The 22860-nt window shown below is 40.5% G+C and overlaps 1 protein-coding gene across 3 annotated transcripts in view; it reads right to left on the reverse strand.

The window, feature by feature from the left end:
• The window catches only part of DNAAF9 (dynein axonemal assembly factor 9), a 130236-nt gene extending 110849 nt beyond the window's left edge, over positions 1–19387 (reverse strand). For all 3 annotated transcript variants that reach the window (XM_042931495.1, XM_042931496.1, XM_042931494.1), the window contains exons 1-2: positions 19235–19387; positions 1857–1936 (exon numbers count right to left, since the gene is read on the reverse strand). In XM_042931495.1, the coding sequence (XP_042787429.1) occupies positions 1857–1936; positions 19235–19317 (163 nt within the window). In that variant the 5' untranslated portion in view covers positions 19318–19387. The remainder of the gene's footprint in view (positions 1–1856; positions 1937–19234) is intronic.
• Positions 19388–22860: the final 3473 nt, after the last annotated feature.

A 22860-nucleotide genomic window follows, 5' to 3' on the forward strand; every position in this document is an offset into this window, starting at 1 on the left:
ACATTAATATGAATTCATGTTTAGCTTAATATGGGTACATAACATTTGCATTTAATGTACACATATGTATCTTGTTACTCTGTCAGCTGCCAGGGCTTAGCAGCAGTGACATCTAGTAAGGAGAGTGTATCCAAAGCCCAGATCTTGGTTTCTAATACCATTCTCCAATAAAAGGAACCCCAGTGCTCCCTGGAGAAATGGCTGATTCTAGGACTGGAGGAGGAAATACACAAAATAAGTCTAGAGTACCTTATAGTGCCAGAAAGCACATAAGTGCTAAACAAACAAAACTTTGATGGGATAGTATGTCAAAGGGAGAGACACAGAAGCCAAATGAAATAAGAGCATAAATACAGTAACAAACAGGTGGTTTTATTCATAGGTAAATTCATGGCAAAGACAGCCCCCACCCTTTTGAGGGCTGCAGCTAGAGAGGGGATCCAATGAATGTTGTTTAAACATTTGAAACCTCTGGCAGGAATTCCAGGTCCACCACAAGTGTGTCTTTTTTTAAATTTTTTTTTTTAACGTTTATTTATTTTTGAGACAGAGACAGACAGAGTATGAACGGGGGAGGGGCAGAGAGAGAGGGAGACACAGAATCTGAAACAGGCTCCAGGCTCTGAGCTGCCAGCACAGAGCCCGACGCGGGGCTCGAACTCACGGACCGTGAGATCATGACCTGAGCCGAAGTCGGACGCTTAACCGACCAAGCCACCCAGGTGCCCCCACAAGTGTGTCTTTATAGAGACTTGCCAACCTCTGGGCTTAGTAGTGGAGCCAGGATTCAAACCCCAAATCTACCTGGCTCCAGAGTGCATGTTTTTAACTACTCTGCACACTCCCTCTCATAAGGCTAAAGGCAAGTGCTGTTAAGTGAAAATACAAAATTATGCACAGAATATATGAGGAGAGACAAACAACAAACTAGTGGCAGTTTGCTTCTAGGAAAGAAACTGCAGTGGTAGATGGACAAACCACCAGACCTAACAATTCCAATCCCATGACTCAATGAATGTAAGTGAAAATGAGACAAAGAAGATCAATCTGATATAGAAAAATCTCCAAAATATATTGTCAAGTGAAAATTTAAAAATTAGGTTAATTACAGTATAAACAAAATGTTTCCATTTGTGTTAAAAAAAGATACAATTGACAATGTTATCTCTGGGGAGTGAAACTGGGTATCTGGTTGGTTGGGAAGCTCAGTTCATTTTCATTTGAGGATTGTCTTAATTTTTATTTTTTATTTTTTTTTTTTCAACGTTTTTTATCCATTTTTGGGACAGAGAGAGAGACAGAGCATGAACGGGGGAGGGGCAGAGAGAGAGGGAGACACAGAATCGGAAACAGGCTCCAGGCTCCGAGCCATCAGCCCAGAGCCTGACGCGGGGCTCGAACTCACGGACCGCGAGATCGTGACCTGGCTGAAGTCGGACGCTTAACCGACTGCGCCACCCAGGCGCCCCTTAATTTTTAAATTATACGACGCATTTTCATAATAAAAAAAAACTTAAAGAACAAATAAGTGTCCAATTCTGCTACTCTATGGTCCTGGGCAAGTCTGTTCCATCTCCTTGAGTCTCAGTATCCCCCTCTATAAAAAAGGGGACTACACTGCTCCCTTTTAAGGTTGCTGTGAGGGGAAATGAGATAACATGCACAAAGTGCCTGCCTCATGGTTGTGGGTCCTTATCCCACTGATATCTCACCTGACCTCATTAAAACAGCAACAGATTTCAAGGGAACAAGAGCTGGAAGAAGGACAGTAACCCAAGCTTATCTCACAATGACACTATTATTAATATCTTCCTTGAACAGAAGCCCAGTTGCCCCAGCTTGTTAAAAGCACTGACCTAGGATGCAGAGGATCCCATCGGGTTGAGACTTGCTGCTCTGGGTCAAGATGCTCTGAACCTGGCGGAGTCGGCTGCAGCTGCAACAAGAACAGAAACAAGCTCCTGAGTGCCAGCGCATGAAGGCATGAGGAAAAGGAAAGGGATGGAAACTGGCCCTTGCCTGGTTTTGGTATCAGAACTGTGACATGACCTGGGAAGTACTCCCTTCTCTTCTGTTTTCTGGAAGACATTATGCAGAATGTGTCTGAAGCCTAAATCTGAACTGTTGATTACAAACTGGAGAGTCCATGGCTCTGTGGCTCACCAGAGGATGGAGCCAACGCTGGACTGGGACTCAGCACCTGACCGAGGGCCCTCCAATGACTTCTCATTTTTGAGGATTATCAAAGAAGAGTTACCACACTGATCTGCCCTAACTGTGGTCCTCGTCGGTTTGCCAAAAACAAAAATGAAAAACAGTTAAAACCAAAAATTGGTTTAAGGACCTAAATGAAGCTCTGATTCACCATCACAACTACCCCCAAAGAGAATGTTAGCAAAGGGTACTTGTTCCCATTTCTGTGCAAGTCTATTCCCGTGGACTTAGGGATACCCCCTCCTCCCAAAGTATAAGGAGAGGCACTCCCAGACATTAATATCACTTCTAAGGACTCCATGCTCTCCATACCAACCTCTCCTCCTTCCTAGTAGTCCCAGAAAAAGGTGCTCGAGACTGATTCTGTTCAAGACTGATCACGTGATCAAGGATCAAACTGATCCTTCCACTAGGTCTCTCCCTGTCACCCCCAGGTTCAGGATGTGCCTCTACTATTCATTCCCTAACACTCCCATTAAATTTTTCCCTACAGTCAGCATATTCCCAGCCTTACCACATTATTAACTAAGATCCTCCACAAACCAACACTAAGTGTTCCATCTAGGACAATTAAATTTCATTCCCACTCGTTGCTGAATCTGCTCCACTGCATGTCCTATACTCACCCAAGCAACCGTATTCAGCCAAACAACACTACTTCTCTTCCCTGAATGCTTTCCCCCGCCCTCTGGATTCTTTCTGATGTTTACACTCCTCAACTCATCCATTCCATGACTTAGCGGTCATTATCACTGTCTTCTATCAAGATGTTCACATATACCACCTAACATCAAAACCAGAGACAGTACTGCCAAAAAAGAGAGCTACAGACCAATATCATCATGAATATAGCTGTAAAAACCTTTAATAAATGATTAGTAATTAGAATTCAACAACATATAAAAAGAATTATACACCATGACCAAGAGGGGTTTATCCTAGGGATACAAGGCTGGTTCATTATTGATAAATCAGTCAATCATATTAACAGGCTAAAGAAGAAAAAAATCACACAATGATGCAGAAAAATCATTTTCTGCACTAGTTTACAATAAAAGCCCGAATGAACTCTATTTCTGTATTGAAGCAACAAAGATGTGGAAACCAAAATTAAAAATACAATGTGACCAAAATATAAATTTAACAAAACATGTATAGGATTTACATGTTAAAAACTACAAAACAGTAATAAAGGAAACCAAAGAGGATCTAAGTAAATGGAGAGACACTGTGTTCATGGATTGGAAGACTCAAGATAGTATAAATGTCAATTCTCTCTAAATTAATGTATAGGTTTAACACAATTCCTTCAAAATCCTAGCAAGCTTTTCTGTAGATACAGACAAGATCAATCCAAAACTTACACAGAGAGGCAAAGGAACTAGAATAGCTAAAAAAATTTTGAAGAAGAAAAAATAGGGAGAGGAATCACTCTGATATTAAGAGTTACTACATAGCTAAAGTAATCAAGACTGAGTGGTACTGACTAAGAAAGAGACAGGATCAATGGAACAGAACAGAGTTGCCAGAAATTGCCCTACACAACAGAGCCAGTTAACTTTATTTGATAAAGGTTCAAAAGCAATTCAATGGAAGAAGGATAGTCTTTTCAATAAATGGTGTTAAAGCAAATGGATATCCACAGACAAAAACACGAACCTCAACCTAAATTTTGTACCTTACACAAAAATTAACTCAAGATAAATCACAGATTTAAAATTTTAAATGTGAAATTATAAAATATTTAGAAGGTAACAGAAGAAAATATTCAGAACTTAAAATCTGATGAAATTCTTAGACTTGATACCAAAAGTATAATGCATGAAAGAAAAAAAAATCAATAAATTTGACTTCATCAAAATTGTAAACTTTTGCTTTGTGAAAGACCCTGTTGAGAGAATAAGACAAAGTACAGATTGGCAAAATATATTTGCATATCGCATATCTGACAAAGTAGAATACATAAAGAACACTCCAACAGTAAAAAAATTAAAATCCAATTAGAAAATGGGCAAAAGGTATGAAGAAACATTTCCTCAAAGAGGATATAGAGATGGCAGATAAACACCTGAAAACATGTTCTACATCATTATCTATTAGGGAAATGCAAATTAAAACCACAATGAGATATTACTATGTATCTACTAGAAAAGCTAAAATAACAAACAGTGATAATAGGAAAACGCTGGGAAGGATTCAGAGAAACTGGATCATCCATACATTTCTGAAGGAAATTAAAGAAGATACCAATAATGGAAACACATCCATGTTCATGCACTGGAAGACTTCTTATTGTTACACTGTCAATACTACAGAAAGTGATCTACAGATTCAGCATAAGCCCTATCAAAACCCTAATGATGCTTTTTGTAGAAATGGAAAAATCTATCCTAAAATTCAAGGGACCCAGAATAGTCAAAAGCATATTGAAATGGACAAAGCTGAAAGACACAATTCCCAATTACAAAAGTAACTACAAAGCTATGGTAATCAAAACAGTGTGGTACTGGCATCAAGATAGACATATTGACAATGGAATAGAACAGAGAACTCAGAAATAAACTCCTTTTGTGACTGGCTTATTTCACTCACTATAATATCCTCATGGTCAAATGATTTTTCACAAGGGTACTAAGACCATGCACTGAGAAAGGACAATTTTTTCAATAAATGGCTTTGGAGACACTGTATATCCACATGCAAAAGAATGAATCTAGACCATTACATCATAAATAAAATTTAACTCAAAACAGAAAAAAAGACCTAAATGTTAACCTGAAACTATAAAACTTTTAGAAGAAAACATATGGGAAAAACCTCATGAAACCAGATTTGGCAACAATTTATTGCTATGACACGAAAAGTACATACAACAAAATAAAAAATATGTAAATTAGATTTTATCAAAATTAAAAACTATGTTCATCAAAGGATACAATCAACAGAGTGAAAAGGCAGCCAGCAGAATGGGAGGAGATATTTGCAAATCACGTATCTGATAAAAGGTTAATATCCAGAATATATAATTCCGAAGGAAATTAAAGAAGACACCAATAGGGGCGCCTGGGTGGCGCAGTCGGTTAAGCGTCCGACTTCAGCCAGGTCACGATCTCACGGTCCGTGAGTTCGAGCCCCGCGTCGGGCTCTGGGCTGATGGCTCGGAGCCTGGAGCCTGTTTCCGATTCTGTGTCTCCCTCTCTCTCTGCCCTCCCCCGTTCATGCTCTGTCTCTCTCTGTCCCAAAAATAAATAAAAAAAAAAAAAAAAAAAAAAAAGAAGACACCAATAACGGAAATACATCCATGCTCATACACTGGAAGACTTCATATTATTAAGCTATATATATAATTCCGGATATTAGCCTCTTACATATAAAGCACTCCTACAAATTCAACCATACACATGCAAAAAAAAAAAACAACAAAAACACTCAAAATGGGCAAAAGACTTTAATATACATTTCTCCAAAGAAGATACACAAATGGCCAATAAGCACATGAAAAGAAGCTCAACATCACTAATCATAAAAGAAATGCAGATCAAAACCACAAAGAGATACTATTCCCACACAAATTAGGATAGTTACTATTAAAAAGAAAACAACAAACAAGGATGGTGGGGAAACTGGAACCTTTGGGCATTGTTGGTGGGAACCTAAAACAGTGTAGCCACCATGGAAAATGATATGACAATTCCTCAAAAATTAAAAATTGAGGGGCAGGGGGAGGGAAAAATGAAAAATAGAATTACCCTGTAATCCAGCAATTTCACTTCTGGGAATATATAGAAAAAAAAATGAAAACAAGGATTTGAAGAAATATTTGTATACCCATGTTCAGAGCTGCATTATTTACTACAGTCGAAAGGTAGAAGCAAATATCTATCAACAGATGAATAAACAAACTCTGCTATATACATACAGTGGAATATTATTCAATCTTAAAAGGAAGGAAATTCTGAGACTTGCTAAAAACATGGATGAACCTTGAGGACATTATAATAATGAAAAATAAGCCATTCATAAAAAGACAAATATCACATGATTCCATTTATGAGATATACTTACTATATTCAAATTTATAGAGACATAAAGTAGAGTGGTAGTGTTGAGCTGGGGGAAAGAGGTGGGGTTACTGTTTAACAGAGCTTTATAAGATGAAAACAATTCTGTGGGTGAATAGTGGGATTATAGCACAACAATATGAATTACTTAATGTTGCTAAATTGTACATTTAAAGATGGTTAAGATGGTAAATTTTGTTATAGTTATTTTACCACAATTAAAAAAATTGGGGGTGCCTGGGTGGCTCAGTCAGTTAAGTGACTGACTTCAGCTCAGGTCATGATCTCACAGCTCTCAAGTTCAAGCCCCACGTTGGGCTCTGTGCTGACAGCTCAGAGCCTAGAGCCTGCTTCGGGTTCTGTGTCTCTGTCTGTCTCTCTCTCTCTCTCTCTCTCTGCCCCTCCCCCACTCACTGTCTGTCTGTCTCTCTCTCTCAAAAATAAATAGAAACATTAAAAAAATTTTTTTTAATTTAAGTTAAAAAAAAGTCAATGTCATGTAAAACAAAAAGAACAGAGAGGGAGAATGCTTCTAATGTGAGAGATTAAATAATAATAATCTAATGTAAAAACGTTAATTTCATTAAAAACAAAAACAAAAACAAAAACAAAAACAGAGAAAGAGCCATGAGACATCTGAGAAAATTTGATGGTAGTAAGGAATTACTATTAATTTTCTTAGGTGAGATGTTATTGTGGTTATACCTAGAATGTCCCCCCCCCTTTTTTTTTTAAAGCAGATACATGAGGAAGTACTTAGAAGTGTCATGATGTCTATAACTCACTTGAAAAGGGTTTAACAGAAAACAAGAATGAGGAAAAGAAAAGAAAAATAAAGATAACATACATGGCAAAATGTTAAAAATTATTGACTCAAAGTGGTGGGTATATCAAGTATTCACTGTACTACTACTCTTTTACCTTTACTGTATTATTTGAACATTTTCTTAATAAAAATCTGGGGATGGAGGTGAGAGGGTCACACGGAGTAACTTTAGGGTTTTTAGAAGTAGCACAACAGAAACTGCAAGATGATTAAAGTTAAGAAAGCTTCTTTCCTTGGGAAATTATCTGCCTCTCCCCCACCTTTTCATATTTAATACAAGACCAATCTTGCAATCATTCTCTACACCAATTTCATCAAGTTGGTCCTTTGGCCCATTTCCTAACCCAAATGAACAGCAGTCGACTGACTGCCAAGGGTACCAAGAGCTCTTTGATTTTCAAACTAACAACGAGCCAGTGACAAAAAGCATGAATAGGTCATGTGACCAGGAAACAAACAGCTCCCCAACTACTGCTGTGGAAAGCCAAGACAATACTGAGAACAGGAGCAAAAAGCATTTCTTTTCCACAAGTAGCTTGGCCAAATAAAGTGGAAGCATATAAAATGTAGAAAGACCTTCCTTTTCCCAGAGTAAGACATTTTCCTAATTAGTATCTCTTTTCTTGTCAAATGAGTAAAACTAAATTGTTCTTTCCTCTATACATTTTCCTGCTTCCCAAATTTAATTTTTAACCAGAACATAGCCTATTATTTGTCACTAAACCATTAAACTTGTCACTTATTGAAATACTTACCTATTAAAAAAAAACCCAGTTAAGTATAGAGAAAACCACAATCACCCGTATCCCCAGCACCCAGAGTTAGTCTCTATTATTAACATTTTGGCATACTTGCTTTTATCTGCCTTAGTACCACATGTAAAATACGTATTATCCTTTTTTTGATGAAAAAAAAAATGGAATATTACAAAAGTAACTAAAATTGTCATTGTTCCTCACCCCCAGAATTCACCACTGACCTTGCTATATATCCACCAGTCTTTTTTTTAATAGAAACTTTCAAACATATACCAAGTCCAGCAAGAGCACTGCCCTCTAGCTTTTAGGTCTACCCGAGCACAGCTGGCACATCCTGGGTAGATGGCCTGTGGTCACCACTACTTTACAAAGTTCCTCTTTTAGAATACTTGTAGTCTCAGCAGATGCTGAGGTTTATGTCAAATGTGTTATGTCAAAGGTTATGTCAAAAACATAATGAGGTTTATGTCAAATATGCCACTTGTATGCTAGACTTTATTTCTAACTTTCCTTGGATTCAGACTCAAAATCTAGACACGATAGTTGACAAAGTGAAGAAGCCAAGACCCAAACAGAAGCAGTTTACCCAAAATCACAAGGCTGAGTAAAGATTAGCAACCCCAGAACATGAGCCACCATCAGATACCCTAAGTCTGAACTTTTCCTTTCTGCTACCCCTCAGTGATTTCCTGACAATAAAGTTTGCCACAAAACAGTAATTCTGAATTCTAAAGTCATCTATTTTTCCCATCTTCAGTTTATATGTAACAGTTAATTCACTGGTCACTGCTTTTACAAGTTACCATATACATGGCCAGGTATACTTCCCTGTTTATATTTCATTATCCTGGGTCCCTGGAAGTGAAGGAAAAAAAACCTGAAAATTTTGTTTTTGCCCATTTTTTCTCCATAGGTTATGTTAACTTTTTTATTTTCAAAATTAAACAATTAATGAATATACTGTCCTTATATTCTGTGTGCTTTGTGTTTGGATTGTTTTACAAAGTGAATCCTCACACCAATCTGATTCACCTTATAATAGAAAACTGCTGTGAACAATTTGGTGTGAATCTCTCAGTAACATAGTTTGGGTGAGGCTTTTTTCGGAGGTGGACTGTTTTTACATGAAATCATAATCATGAGATATGTAACTGCTCTGCAACATGCTTTTTTCACTTAACATTATACATTAAGATCTTTCCAAGTTAGTACATAGAACTCAACTGCATTTTTAAAAGTGCTGTACTGTATTCTTTTTTTTAGCCACTATGAACATTCAGGACATTTGTTATTTTTGCAATAGCAACAATGCTTCAAAGAATAACTATATCCATCTTTGGCCTAAGTACAAAAGTTTCTGCAAGGTAGAGACCTAAAAAGTAGCACTGGCAAGTTGAGGTATCCGCATTTAAAATTTTGATAGATTGTTTTCTAAAAAGAGTCACCTACATATACCAGAATACCTGGTCCCCACAACTTTCTAAACCATGTGTTATTACTTTTCAATTAATGTCAATGGTTAGAGTTATTATCATAATTTACCTTTTTCCCTAATCACTAGAGAGACTGTCAAATGTTTTACTGATCATCTATATTTCTTTTTCTATGAATGCCTACTTTTTTTTTTTAGGTTTATTTTTGAGACAGAGTGTGCACGTGTGGGGGAGGGGCAGAAAGCGAAAGAGGATCCAAAGCAGGCTCTGTGCTGACAGTAGAGAGCTCAATGTGGGCTCGAACTCAAGAACCTTGAGATCATGACCAGAGCCTAAATCAGATGCTCAATCAACCAGCTGAGCCACCCAGTCACCCCTGTGAATGCCCATTCTTGTTCATTACCCATTTTCTGTTTAGTCATGGGGGGTCTGAATAATTCATATATTCCATCATATTTTAAAAATTGTGTTTTGATCATATGTTGCAAGTATTTTCTCTAAACTTCTAGACTTTGTTTATGGTATCTTTCACACAGGAGCTGTCAAGTTTTACAGAACTAAATCTGCCTAACTCTACTTTTAGGCTTAGGAGTTTTATGTCTTCCTTTTGTGTCTTCCCCACTCACTATTATTTAAAAAAATAATAAAATGCCAATTTTTCCATTTTATTTGTGTGTGTATTTTAAACATTTATTTCTTTATTCCTATGAAATTTGCTTTTTTACTTTTGTGAAGCAGGAATATAACTGTATTTTTCCTCCAAAATATACATGATTGTCCCAAGACTACATATTATTCCTTTTAATCCTCTGATCTAGAATGACACTTTTAGTGTATGATAAATTATTATATAAAGCTGGATCCATATTTTCAATCTTTATTTGATCTATTTACCTATTCTCACAGAAATAGTACATTTAAAACAATAATCAGAGTTTTATGTTATTACTTGAACTTTGTTAATAGATTATTTTTATCTGATCTGATTATTTTTATCTGATATTTTTATCTGATAGTGCACGTCCTTCTATCATTGTTTCAAAGAGTCTATGGCTTTCATTGAACATTTTCTCTTTACGATGAATTATAAAATCAGCTTGTCAAGTTCCAGAAAAATTCCCACTGAGAATTTATACTGTGATCATACAATCTGGTCAGCACTGAGCTCCCCACTCAGGAACATGATATATCTCTCCATTCATTCCTCTCCTGTTTTACGTACTTCTGTCAAGTTTTATATTTTTATTTATATAAGTTTTACACATTCCTTATTAGGTTGACTCCTAGATATTTTACAGCTTTTGTTCCCATTTTGAATGTGATCTTGAGTCCATTACCTTTTTCAAACAATTTGATAAACTCTTATTAGTTCTAATAGTTTTACCTATTACCATAGTTTTCCAAATAGTAAATCATAGATAGCAATTTTATCTCTTTTCAATACTTACAGCTTCTATTCCAACTCATTAATTCTTCACATTTTTTTTTAATGTTTTATTTATTTTTGAGAGAGAGAGAGCGAGAGTGCGCACACGGGAGGGACAGAGAGAGGGAGACCCAGAATCTGAAGACAGGCTCCAGACTCTGAGCTAGCTGTCAGCACAGCCAGACGCGGGCCTGAACCCATGAACCCATGAACCCATGAACCAGGAAATCATGACCTGAGCCGAAGTCAGATGCTTAACCGACTGAGCCACCCAGGCGCCCCAAAAGAAGCTATTGTAGGACTTCTAGGGTTAAGAAACTTGGCTCTGAGTTAAAGTGGCAATTATTTACTCCCCTTGCAAAACTAGAGACTTGAGGGGGCACCTGGCTGGCTCAGTAGTGCAGCACATGACTCCTGATCTAGGAGTCTTGAGTTTGAGCCCCACGTTGGGTGTAGAGATTACTAAAAAAATAAACTTATGGGTGCCTGGGTGGCTCAGTCGGTTAAGCGTCCGACTTCGGCTCAGGTCATGATCTCACGATTTGTGGGTTCAAGCCCCATGTCAGGCTCTGTGCTGACAGCTCAGAGTGTGGAGGCTGCTTTGGATTCTGTCTCCCTCTCTCTCTGCCCTTCCCCCCCCCCCAATAAATAAACATTGTAAATAAATAAACTTAAAAAAAAACACAGAATAAAACAACAACAAAAAACCAGAGACTTGGAAGAAAGGCAAGAAGACAGGATGTGTAGCAACGCAAGAAACGTCATTTCCTACTGGTATCTTTGCTGGAGCAATAACTTACAATGGAAAAAGCAAAGCCAACATTACCACTGTCATGGTCAAAACATGATTAACCACTGACTATAAGTGATATAAACTCAAAGTGATTTACACACTGATAAACTGAGATACACACATAAGATATGAACGAGAAATGCACTGGCATCATCAACTATTTAAATGACCTTCATTTTCTCCCAGCACTTTGGTGCAGCTCACCAAAGCTGTTAGTAATCCTAAGTAATGTAACTTTCATTCCAGGATGCTACCTCACTGAGGGAGAGACAATCACCTCATCCATATCCATTCTCCCCTTCTTTTTCACTCACAGTACCCCAATTTTATTTGGGGCAAGCAATGGTGCAGTTCCTCTGCTTCTAGGGCTGACCAATGAGACATGCAGAAGCTATCATGTGGAAGCTCTCTGAAGAGAAAGAATCAACTTAACTAGGAGAGCTGTCCTTTCTCTTTCCCCTTGCCTGACAGACATGATAGCTGGAGTTCTTCCAGCGATTTTGTGACCATGAAGCCATGGAATCCAGTTGCTAAGAATACCAAAATACACAGAAGAGGCCTGGTTCCCTCCCTGATGACTTTATACCAGGACTAGCCTACACTCCTTAGACAAACATCTTTTTTAAGAAAAAATAACCCCCCAAGTTAAGTCATTGTTGTTAAGCATCTTTTACCAGCTAGCAAACATAGTTCCTGATAGGCCACATTATCTAAAATGGTTAAAACTGGTGCCCATTTGCAATTCATGTCTACACATATTTCATAAACTAGGGTGAACAAAATACTCCACAAACTAAATTCAAGGACTTCATAAAATGCTACCTACCACACATGGAAAATGTTATCTGGAAGTCTGTTCTCATGATACTCTAGTGGAACAACATCTTATTTTCCATTTTCTTCCTCTTCTCTGGCTTTCTCTGAGCATTTCCTCACACAATCTGCTCTTTGTAAAGTCAGTTTCACAAGTCTTCATTCAGAAAGCATCCACAATTATTTTCCCTCACTTCTTTGACTATTAAATGCATGCCAAATCTAAATGCAATGTGGGATCTTTGGATCTTGGAGTAGAAAAAAGACATTAGTGGGAAAACTGGGGAAACTCAAATAAATAGTCTGGAATACTAAAAGCCAAGTAAACAAAATTTACTCAGTAAACTAAATCACTATACCAGGATTTTGATAAATGAAGATGGTTATACATAAGATGTTAACATCAGAGTAAGCTGGATAAGGGCTATATAGGAACACTCTACCATATCTGCAACTCATCTATAAATCTAAAATCATTTCAAAATAAGAAGTTGAAAATAAAAAACATACCAAGTGAGCTGACTTTTCTTCAAACTGGGGCTCAAAATCACAGATAAAACTTTTTTTAGTATTTATTTAAAAAAAAAATTTTTTTTTAATGTTTATTTTTGAGAAAGAGAAAAAGAGTGTGAGTAGGGGAGGGGCAGAGAGAGAGGGAGACACAGAATCTGAAGCAGGCTCCAGGCTCTGAGCTGTCAGCACAGAGCCCAATGCAGGGCTCGAACTCACAAACTATGAGATCATGACCTAAGCCAAAGTTGGACACTTAACCAACTGAGCCACCCAATATTTATTTCCGGGGTGGGGAGGAACAAAGAGACAGAGAGAGAGAGAGAGAATGAGCAGGGGAGGGGCAGAGCGAGAGACAGAATCCCAAGCAGGCTCCACATTCCCAGCACAGAGCCCAACTCAGGCCTAGATCCCATAAACCGTGAAAACATGACCTGAGCCAAAATCAAGAGTCGGATGCTTAACCGACTGAGACACCCACATATAAAATTTTTAAACACCCCAGTTGCAGACTCTGCTTTTTCTGTTCTTTTTCTTTAAACTTTCAGGGCAAAAACAACAATAATTTAAGCTGTGTAACTCTGGAGGGCATCTGCATCTCATTCACTCCCTTCTCTAAAAATTAGAACATCATAGAAAAGCCCAAGAGTTAGGAAACATTATCAAGATACTGTGCACTATTAATGCCACAGTATTCACTAAATAAGAGTCCTCAGTACACAGTCATCCTAGACACAAGTAAAAAGACAGATACTCAGACCTCTACCTCTGGGCCAGAAATAAGACAACCATCTTTGCTTCTATAGACACCACACCAAGCCTCCCTGGCCAGCATCTAAATATAGGAGGTAAAGCTTTGCATTTTCAGATATACAAAGTCATAGCCTTGCTTTGCATTCTGAGTTTCCTTAAGGCAGGATTATGTGTACAATAGTAATTATTACTTCTGTAGATCTGTAAACTACAAGAGTACCATGTGTATTGGCCACTGGCCAATATATATCACCTGAAGAAGTAACTTGTTTCTGTGAGACTTTACTAAAGTGCACTGTATACAGCATCACTATGGTGAACCACTTCTCACCATCTAGCTCACATATGATTCTTCATTCTCTGAACACTCCTGAAATTTAACATAGCCCACAGCTTCAACTGTAATTACTCTCTATTCATTCAATAAATAATTCATGCAAGCAATATCTCATAATAGCTTACAACAGCAATTCATATTTAGTGAATGCTGTCTATGTGCCAGACACTGATCTAAGTACCAGGGTAAGCAATGTGGGAAATGGTAATAAACAATGGTCCCAGCCCTTTGGTAATTTCCAGAGGTAACAAAGAAAGCCCTTCCTATGAGTCCCTTATAGAGGATCCCCAGCACAGGAACCCCTTAATCAGACTGCTTTGCTAGAGCACATCTTCCAGTGTTTTGTTTGTTTGTTTGTTTGTTTTAAGAGAGAGACAGTGCACCTACGTGTGCATGAAGGGTGGAGAGGGGCAGAATGAGGGGGAGAGAATCCCCAGTAGGCTCCACGCTCAGCGCAGAACTCAACATGGGGCTCAGTCCCATGACTGTGGGATGATGACCTGAGCTGAAATAGACTTGGATGCTCAACTGACTGAGCCACCCAGGTGCCCCCTGCCAGCGGCTTCTTAATAAAGGGTGCATGGAAGGTCAAACTTTGAGAATTTGCATGTGTGAAATGTCTTCATCCTTCATCTGCCTGAGAGTATGCCTGGATACAGAATTCTAGGTAGGAATCCATTTTCCTTCAGAAGGCACTGCTTCTCCATTAGCTTCTAGTTTCCAATTTTGCTACAATACTATGATTCCTGACCCTATCTATGTGATTTGTCTTTATAGTGCTCAAAAATTTCATGATGTTCTACCTTGGCATGGATATTTTTAAATTAGTTGTGCTGGACTACTGGTGAGTCCTTTTAATCTGGAAACTCACGTCTTCTGGTTTTGATAAAATTAATTACTTAAACTTTTTGCTTTATTTTATTTCGGCTGATTTCTCCATGTCATCCAACAATAACTACCCATTATCCCTTCTTCCACTATCCCTTCTTGTTATAAATACCTACAAACCTCTGGGTCATTCAGTTCTCTACATTCCCTAAAGATTTTTAGCTTCTCGATCACCAACCCACCAGCATTTGGGTCCATACACTCACCAAAGATGAACTGTCCATGTACCTATCTAGTCTGAGACCAATGTATCCATTTATGTCCTAGACCCTATTCCCTCTCACCTGCTCAAGGACTTCACCCCTGCAATTTTCCCTTCTCTCTCTTTAATCACCAATTTGCCTCTCTGTACTCCGTCATTAGTAATCAACTTCAAACATTTTCAGATGGATTATAATGTCTGCCCACCTAAAACCAAAAAGAACTCTAACACTTCCACTCTTCCAACCACAGCCCTATTACTCTGCTCTCTCTTATAGCCACACCCTATTATTTTGCTGTCTGTCATAGCCATACCCATAGGGCTCTGCTCTTCAATCCTTGAAACAACATCATTATGGCTATCTATACTCACTGTCTTCAATTCTTGTCCCATTTTTTCTTAAACCCACTGCACCAAACCTGTTCTTGTCAAGGTCACAGATGACCTCCATGTTAACAAATCTAATGGTCTATTCTTAGTCTCACCAGCTCATCAACAGTATCCATCATTTGACTTTCCATGACTGTCCTGTATTTTTTTCCTATCTCAAAAGTAGGAAGCCACTGTCCATTATGGTTTCCAAACTGGAAACCATTTCTACACTGTCTTTCCTATATGGAATATCCCAGGGCTTGGATGCTGGTCTTCTTCTCTATCTACATTTACTCCCTGGATCTCTACCCAGTCTCATAGATAAAATAAAAATGTGGGAGTCATCAGCATGGTAGTTCCAGTCCCAGTCTTTCTCCTCAACTCCAGATCTAATATCTCCATCTGGATATCTATTAGGCAACTCAAAATGAATAAAGCCAAAACTGAACTCTATTTTCTCTACAAACCTGCTCTAATTCCAGTGTTTCCAGTATAGGTAATGGCAACCTCATCCTTCCAACAGTTGAGCTCAAAACCGACTATGCCTTCCAACATTAGTGTTCCTTCAGCCCTTTTTCTTCTCAACGCTGTTTATTATGATTTTTGCTATTTCTCTTTTCACTTATAAAGGAGCTCTTTGAGGGCAGGGCCTGCCTTGTCTGAATCCACAACACCTAGCACAGGTGATATGTGTATAAAGACCAGTAAAATTTAAACCAATAAACAAGTCCTGAGCAGGATCAGGTCCCTCTGCAGAAAAAGATTTTTGAAAGAGGGAAGCATATTTCAGCTATTTCCACTGGTTCCTTAGTACAAGTCAAGATAGTTACTTGGTAACAACTCCAAAATCTCAGTGGTTTTAAACAATGAAGGTTTACTACTTGCTCTACATGTCAAACATAGGTTACCTGGAGGTTTGCTCTGGGGTACCAGACTAATGGACAAGCCACCAGCTGAAGCACTAACAGTCACCATAAGAGAGGGAGAGATAGTGGCAAATTACACACCAGAAGCTTTTACCATTTCTGAGCACACTTCACTCATCAAAGACAACTCATAAGGCCATACCCAACTTCAAGGGGGCAAGCAAGTATAATTGCAGCACATGCCCAGGAGGTGGAAGCCAAAAATAGTTGATGGGCAACAATGATGACTACCATATCCTGATAAAGAAGCTTCTAGTTCTAAGTATCATTTTAACTCCTGATCTCTATTCTCCATTTGTGAAAATGAACTCCATTGCTAGAAGAGAACCACACACTTGCAAAGTACTATCTACGGGTCTTTAGGAATGTGACTTCACCAGTTAGGCCTGCCTCTCTCATCAGTCAGGAGTCAGAGTGCAGCAAAGCAGCCAAATATGGGTGACAGGAAAGTGCTAAGCCCATACCTGCCATTCAATGCCCAAAGTCAGGTAAAGGCTTAAATGAGTAAGAAAAGCATGTTCAGTTCTGTGGAGGTAGGATAAAGGAGAGGAACCTTGACTAAATTTCTTTTACCAAAGGTATATAGAACAGCCAGGCCTTGTGGTTCCTTGCACTATCCTTTGTCTGAGGACTATCAGTTCTGTGGAGGTAGGATAAAGGAGAGGAACCTTGACTAAATTTCTTTTACCAAAGGTATATAGAACAGCCAGGCCTTGCGGTTCCTTGCACTATCCTTTGTCTGAGGACTAACAAGTTTCACTCAAACCACTTAAGATTCAGAGTTTATGATTAACAACATTAATCTAACATACAAATACTAATTAAAAAAAAATGCTGTGCACTGTCATGCTCCTAGAAACAAGAAAGGCAGCAGTTAGAGATGGATTTCACTGAGAAGCTTTTTTTTTTTTTTTTTTTAACGTTTATTTATTTTTGAGACAGAGAGAGACAGAGCATGAACAGGGGAGGGTCAGAGAGAGAGGGAGGGAGACACAGAATCCGAAACAGGCTCCAGGCTCTGAGCTGGCAGCCCAGAGCCTGATGCGGGGCTCGAACTCACGGACCGTGAGATCATGACCTGAGCCAAAGTCGGTCGATCAAACCGACTGAGCCACCCAGGCGCCCCTCACTGAGAAGCTTTTTTCTCCTAAAAGTTTCAAAGACTCAAGATTCCTAAGCTGAAGATGATCTAGGATCAACCCCACTTCTACACAGAGCTTAGATTTAATGGATGGCTGCTTTAAATTCTAAAGTATTCTGTGCAGGAGTGTCTACCTAGTTTAGCAGGTAGAGCATGCAACTCTTGATCTCAGGGTCACGAGTTCAAGCCCACTGTTCGGAATGGAGCCTACTTAAAAAAAAAAAAAGTATCCTCCACAGTTTCTATTCTGTACAGAGTTCAAATATTTTCTAACAGTGAAAGTGGCTGCCAGAAATGTTAGGACAGATTGGAGATGGTTACCATAAGCAGCTAAACACTTGGAACACAAGGAATTCCACTGAAGGGCAGAGCAGGAGTTCCAACAATGTCACCTGCCAAATTTGAAGCAAATTAGGACTCCCAAATGCAAATGGGTATCTAGCCCTACCTCCTCCATTCTTTATTCACTCAACAAATGTGCATTAGTTGCTGGCGTGGGGGAAGGAATGCCAGGAAGTAAGAGAGATACAGGATTCTAAGATTTAGTTCTTGCTCTCCGTGAATTTGTTGTTGTTAAAACAAAACAAAAACAAAACAGATTGGCGAGCAAAAAGTTAAAAATACAATGCTTTAAGTACCGTAACAAGAATACAAGAAAAGCCATTTTAACATATAAGTTAACAGCTTCCTTTCAAGGGAACATATTTTCTTTGCTAAACTGCTAAAATACAGAAAAAGGAAAACAAAAAATCGCTCTTCTGATTTAATGACAGTTTAGCAGTCCCAAAGCCCATTTCGCTCTCTCTCCTTTCTTCCCTCTCAACGATCTCGGCCGCAAATGCTCCTTCATTCCAATCTCCATACTCTGCGGGCGGCCCCATAACAGCTCCATCGCAAACAATGCCCAGACTATCAAGGTCAGCCCCAAAGGCACTGGGAGCAGAAATCGGAAATGGGTCTTCCTTTAACGAAAGGGGGCGGGGACCCTCCCCAATATCCCCATACCGAAGCACCCAGAGGCTCGGTCTCTAACCTCAGGGACTTGGGGTCTGCCAATTCCTCAGGGGTTGGGGTCCGCTAATTTTGGGAGTTCTGGCCTCTTTTTCCTATTTGTCCGGTTAGTTTTCTCTCCTGCGAGCCTAATGACCTCCACCTTCCCCCAACCTGAGCTCCCTATTGTGGAATGAGGGAGCGTCGCGATGCAGGCTGGGGCATGGGGAGGTGGGGGAATGCGCAATAAGGAAGATGCTGTCAGCGTGTGTATATGCAGGGGGCGGGAGGGGGGCACTCTTTAGGGACGCGGCTGTCAAGGGAAAGGCTCTAGAGAAGACCTACTGTAGGAGAGATTTATACGGAAGCCGTTTCTGGGGGAACCGAATTGGGGGTTATATCCAGGGGAATACTGTGGGGGGGGGGGGCTCCACAGATAACCTTTTCTGGGGGAAATATTCCAAGGGGAAGGCAAATGAGTTACGCATACAGAACCCACTGCGGGGGTTCTCCACAGGGAAATCTTTTCTGGGAGAAACCTACGGAGGCGGAGATGTCATAGTAGGGGGTCTCTATAGAGGAGACGCTGTGGAGTTGTCTACAGGGGAGCCATTGTGGGAGCCGCTACACACGGCGCCGTTCCTGGGGAAACGTTTCTCTGGCAGCCGTTTAGGGAATACCATCTGCAAGGAAGCCATGTCGGACCACGCCCTACGGCGGGAGGCGTCGCCAGACCCCAACAGTCCGCAACCCCCAGCCCGGCCTCCCCTCTGCGGCATCGGCCCGCGTACCTGACGGAGGGCGACCCGCGGCCGGGGCCGCCGGGGAACCGCCCGCGGAGCAGCCCCAGCCGGTGCGGGGGATACACGTCCATGGCGGCGGAGGAGGACGCTGCGGCTGCGAGGGTCGCTCAGGCCCGTGGGGCAGCTCCAGGCCCGCGGCTGCCGGGCGGGGCGGCTGGGCGTGTCGGGTGGGCGGGGGGCGCGGCGCGCGGGGGGCACGTCGAGGCGGGGGCGGGGCCGGAGGCGCGCACAGAGCGTGGATGGGGGCGTCGGCACCCGCTGGGATGAGGGTGGGCGCACCGCGGCAGGGCCGCGCCCTCCTTAAGCTGCGAGGCGGCCCGGCGGGACGTTGGGAATGCCGGTCCTTACGGTGAGGGCTTCCACGCCAGGGCTCTGCCCTGTCCTCAGATCCCGCATCATGGAGTAGGACTCTGCTGCGCCCCCAGCCACGCACACGGACGCGCCCGGGGGCGGGGCCTTACCGCGTCCCGCCCCACTCTGCCGGCTTCGGCCTCCAGCGAAGCCTTCCGCTGCAGCAGCCAGGTCCCGGGGCGCCGCGAGAACCTAAGGCACTGCCCGGGTTCTCCTCCCGGTCCTCCAGATGTCCCAGGCCGGTGCCTCGCTGCTCTTTCCTTCCCCGCTGCTAATCAATTGCGCACCCTCCCTTCAAACATCCTGCCGATTCCTAGCCGACCTCAGGTTAGCAGTGTGCTCACACTCGTGCGCAGGGCATGGGCGTCAGGGGCTCATTGGTTCTCAGAGGATCCCTGCCCTTTACTGTTCAGATCCTGGCTCGACCTGTCCTTACGAGAAACCTAATGCACCGAGACTCAGTCTTTTCGTGTGTAAAATGGGGGAAATACTTAATTGTTAGGGTTATCAGGAGTTTCACTTATGCAGGACATATTTCGATTTTGTTTTGCGTCCCATATTGACTTGTCAGGATGCCTTACGTGCCCCGTATCCATCTTTTTGCAATTACAAAAATATTAGAACAATTTTTCCGCCAAGGTAATTGGAGCTTAAATCGCTTAAACGGTAACTCTAGTTGAAATATCCTAACTCTGCAAATAAAAAGATCTGGATAATACCTATAGATCTTCCAGCAGGTTTAGCTGAGGGAAGACCAAAAGAAAGGACTAGAAATTAAAAGTACGTATTCCTATTCAAAAAAGGACTTCTCTTGGCTCAAATTTCGAGTCGTGAACAAGTAACTACCATTATTTAGAGATAATTTCACATCAAAACACAAGCTCTGAAAATCAGCCAATCAGTGACTGCTTCACTCCAGTGGCTATGCTTCAGAAAATCAGCCAGTCAACAATAGCTTCACTCCGGTAACTATGCATCTGAAAGTTAGTAAATCAATGACAGCCCCTAGCTTCTGAAAGTCAGCCAATCATTGGCAGCTCCACGCTTCAAGACATAAGCCAATCAGCAAGTGTCTCGCTCGGGTGACCAAGCTTCAGAAGTTAGCCGGGTCTTCAGCTGCCTTAGAGACCACACTAACACTGCTGGAAGTCAGTTCATAGGGAGCTGGATGCTTCTGCTTCTGAAATACCTCCAATCCCTGAACGCGGGGCTTCCCAAAACATATAAGATCACCTCTGGCTTTGTTCAGGGAGGCTGTGCTTTACAAGTACAACTCTCCTTTGCAGGCAGAGAAGTTCATCTTTTTCTGCATCAGATACTGAGTTCAATTTTTTTTTTTAATCTGAAGTTCACAATCCTTTCAAGATTCAACTCCCAGCTACCATTAGTGATAGGAGTTGGGACTTGTGACAAATTCAAGGACACAGCCATGGGATTTATCAAATACAACCTTTTCAGTTCTTGCGATGGTTGCTATTTTCTTTACTTTTTTTTTTTTTTTTTTTTTTGCAGTTCTATGGGTGTGTTCACAAATTTGTACAGTCACCAAGCTTAGAACACACACAACCAAGCTTAGAACATTTTCATCGCCCCAACAAGAAAACCTACACCTTAAAGCAGCCATTCCCCCATTTCTCTCCAATGGTCCCAGCCTTAGGCAACCATGAATCTTTCTCTCTCTCTATGGATTTGTCCATTCTCAACATTTCCTACAAATGGAATTATAACTATGTGGTCCTTCGTGACTGACATTTCATTTAGCATAATGTTTTCAAGATTCATCTATGTTGTAGCATGTATGAAAACTTCACATTTATGGTTATAATATTCCATTGCATGGATAAATCACGTCTTATCCACTTATCAGTTGATGTACATTGACGTTATTTCCACATTTTTACTATGTTTTTTAGCTAATGCTGCTATGAAAACATTAGTGTACAAGTTCTAGTGAGACATATGTTTTCAGTTCTCCTGGGTGTATTACCTAGGCCTAAAATTACTAGATCATACAGTAACTCTTTAAGCTTTTGAGGATCTTCCAAACTATTTTTCAAAGCAGCTGCACCATTTACATTCTCACTAGCAATATATGCAAGTTTCAATTTCTCCAAATCCTCAGCAATATTTATTATTATGTATATTTTTATTATAGCCATCTTAATGGGTGTGAAGTGGTATGTCATTGAGGTTTTGGTCGACATTTCCCTGATAGCTAACGATGTTGAGAATCTTTTCATCTACTTATTAGCCATTTGGAGAAATGTCTGTTCAGAGCTTTTGCCTCTTTTTTATCTGGTTATTTTTATTAAGTTGTAATAGTTATTTTTAAAAAAATTTTATTTATTTTGAGAGAAAAAAGCATGAGTGGGCAAGGGGCAGAGAGGGAGGGAGAGAATCCCAAGTAGGCTCTCAGCACTGTCAGTGCGGAGCCAGATGTGGGGCTTGAACTCACGAACCATGAGATCACGACCTGAGCCGAAGCTAGATGCCCAACCTACTGAGCCACCCAGGCACCCCATAATAGTTCTTTATATATTCTAGTTAAAAGTCCCTTATCAGCTATATGGTTTGCAAAAAAATTTTTTCCCATTCTGTGGGTTGTCTTTTCACATTCCTGATAGTGTCCTTTGAAGCACAAAATTTTTAATTTTGATGATATCCAAATTTATCTCTTTTTTCTTTTTGTTGCTTGTGTTTTGGTGTCAGATCTAACAAACCAGTGCCTAATTCAAGGTCACAAGGATTTACCCCCACATTTTCTTCTAAGAGTTTAACAGTTTTGGCTCTTAAATTTAGGCACATTTGAGTACATTTGGTACATTTTGAGTTAATTTTTATATTTGGTGTGAGGTAACGGGGTCCAACTTCATTCTTTTGCATGTGGCTATCCAGTTGTCTCAGCATCATTTCTTTTCTTTTTTTTTTTTAATAGTTATTTATTTTTGAGAGAGAGCATGAGCAGGGAAGGGGCAGAGAGTGAGGGGAACAGAGGATTCCAAGAGGGCTCTGTGCTGACAGCAGTGGGCCCAATGTGGGGCTCAAACTCAAAAACCGCAGGATCATGACCTGAACTAAAGTCGACACCTAACCGACTGAGCCACCCAGCTACCCCTATTTTTATTTTTTTGAGGGGAGCCTCCATGCTGTTCTCCAGAGTAGCTGCACCAGTTTGCATTCCCATCAGCAGTGCAAGAGGGTTTCCCTTTCTCTGCATCCTTGCCAACATCTGTTGTTTTCTGCGTTGTTAATTTTAGCCATTC

The sequence above is a fragment of the Panthera leo genome, chromosome A3 (genome assembly GCF_018350215.1).
Source record: "Panthera leo isolate Ple1 chromosome A3, P.leo_Ple1_pat1.1, whole genome shotgun sequence".
In the NCBI taxonomy this organism is placed as follows: Eukaryota; Metazoa; Chordata; class Mammalia; order Carnivora; family Felidae; genus Panthera; species Panthera leo.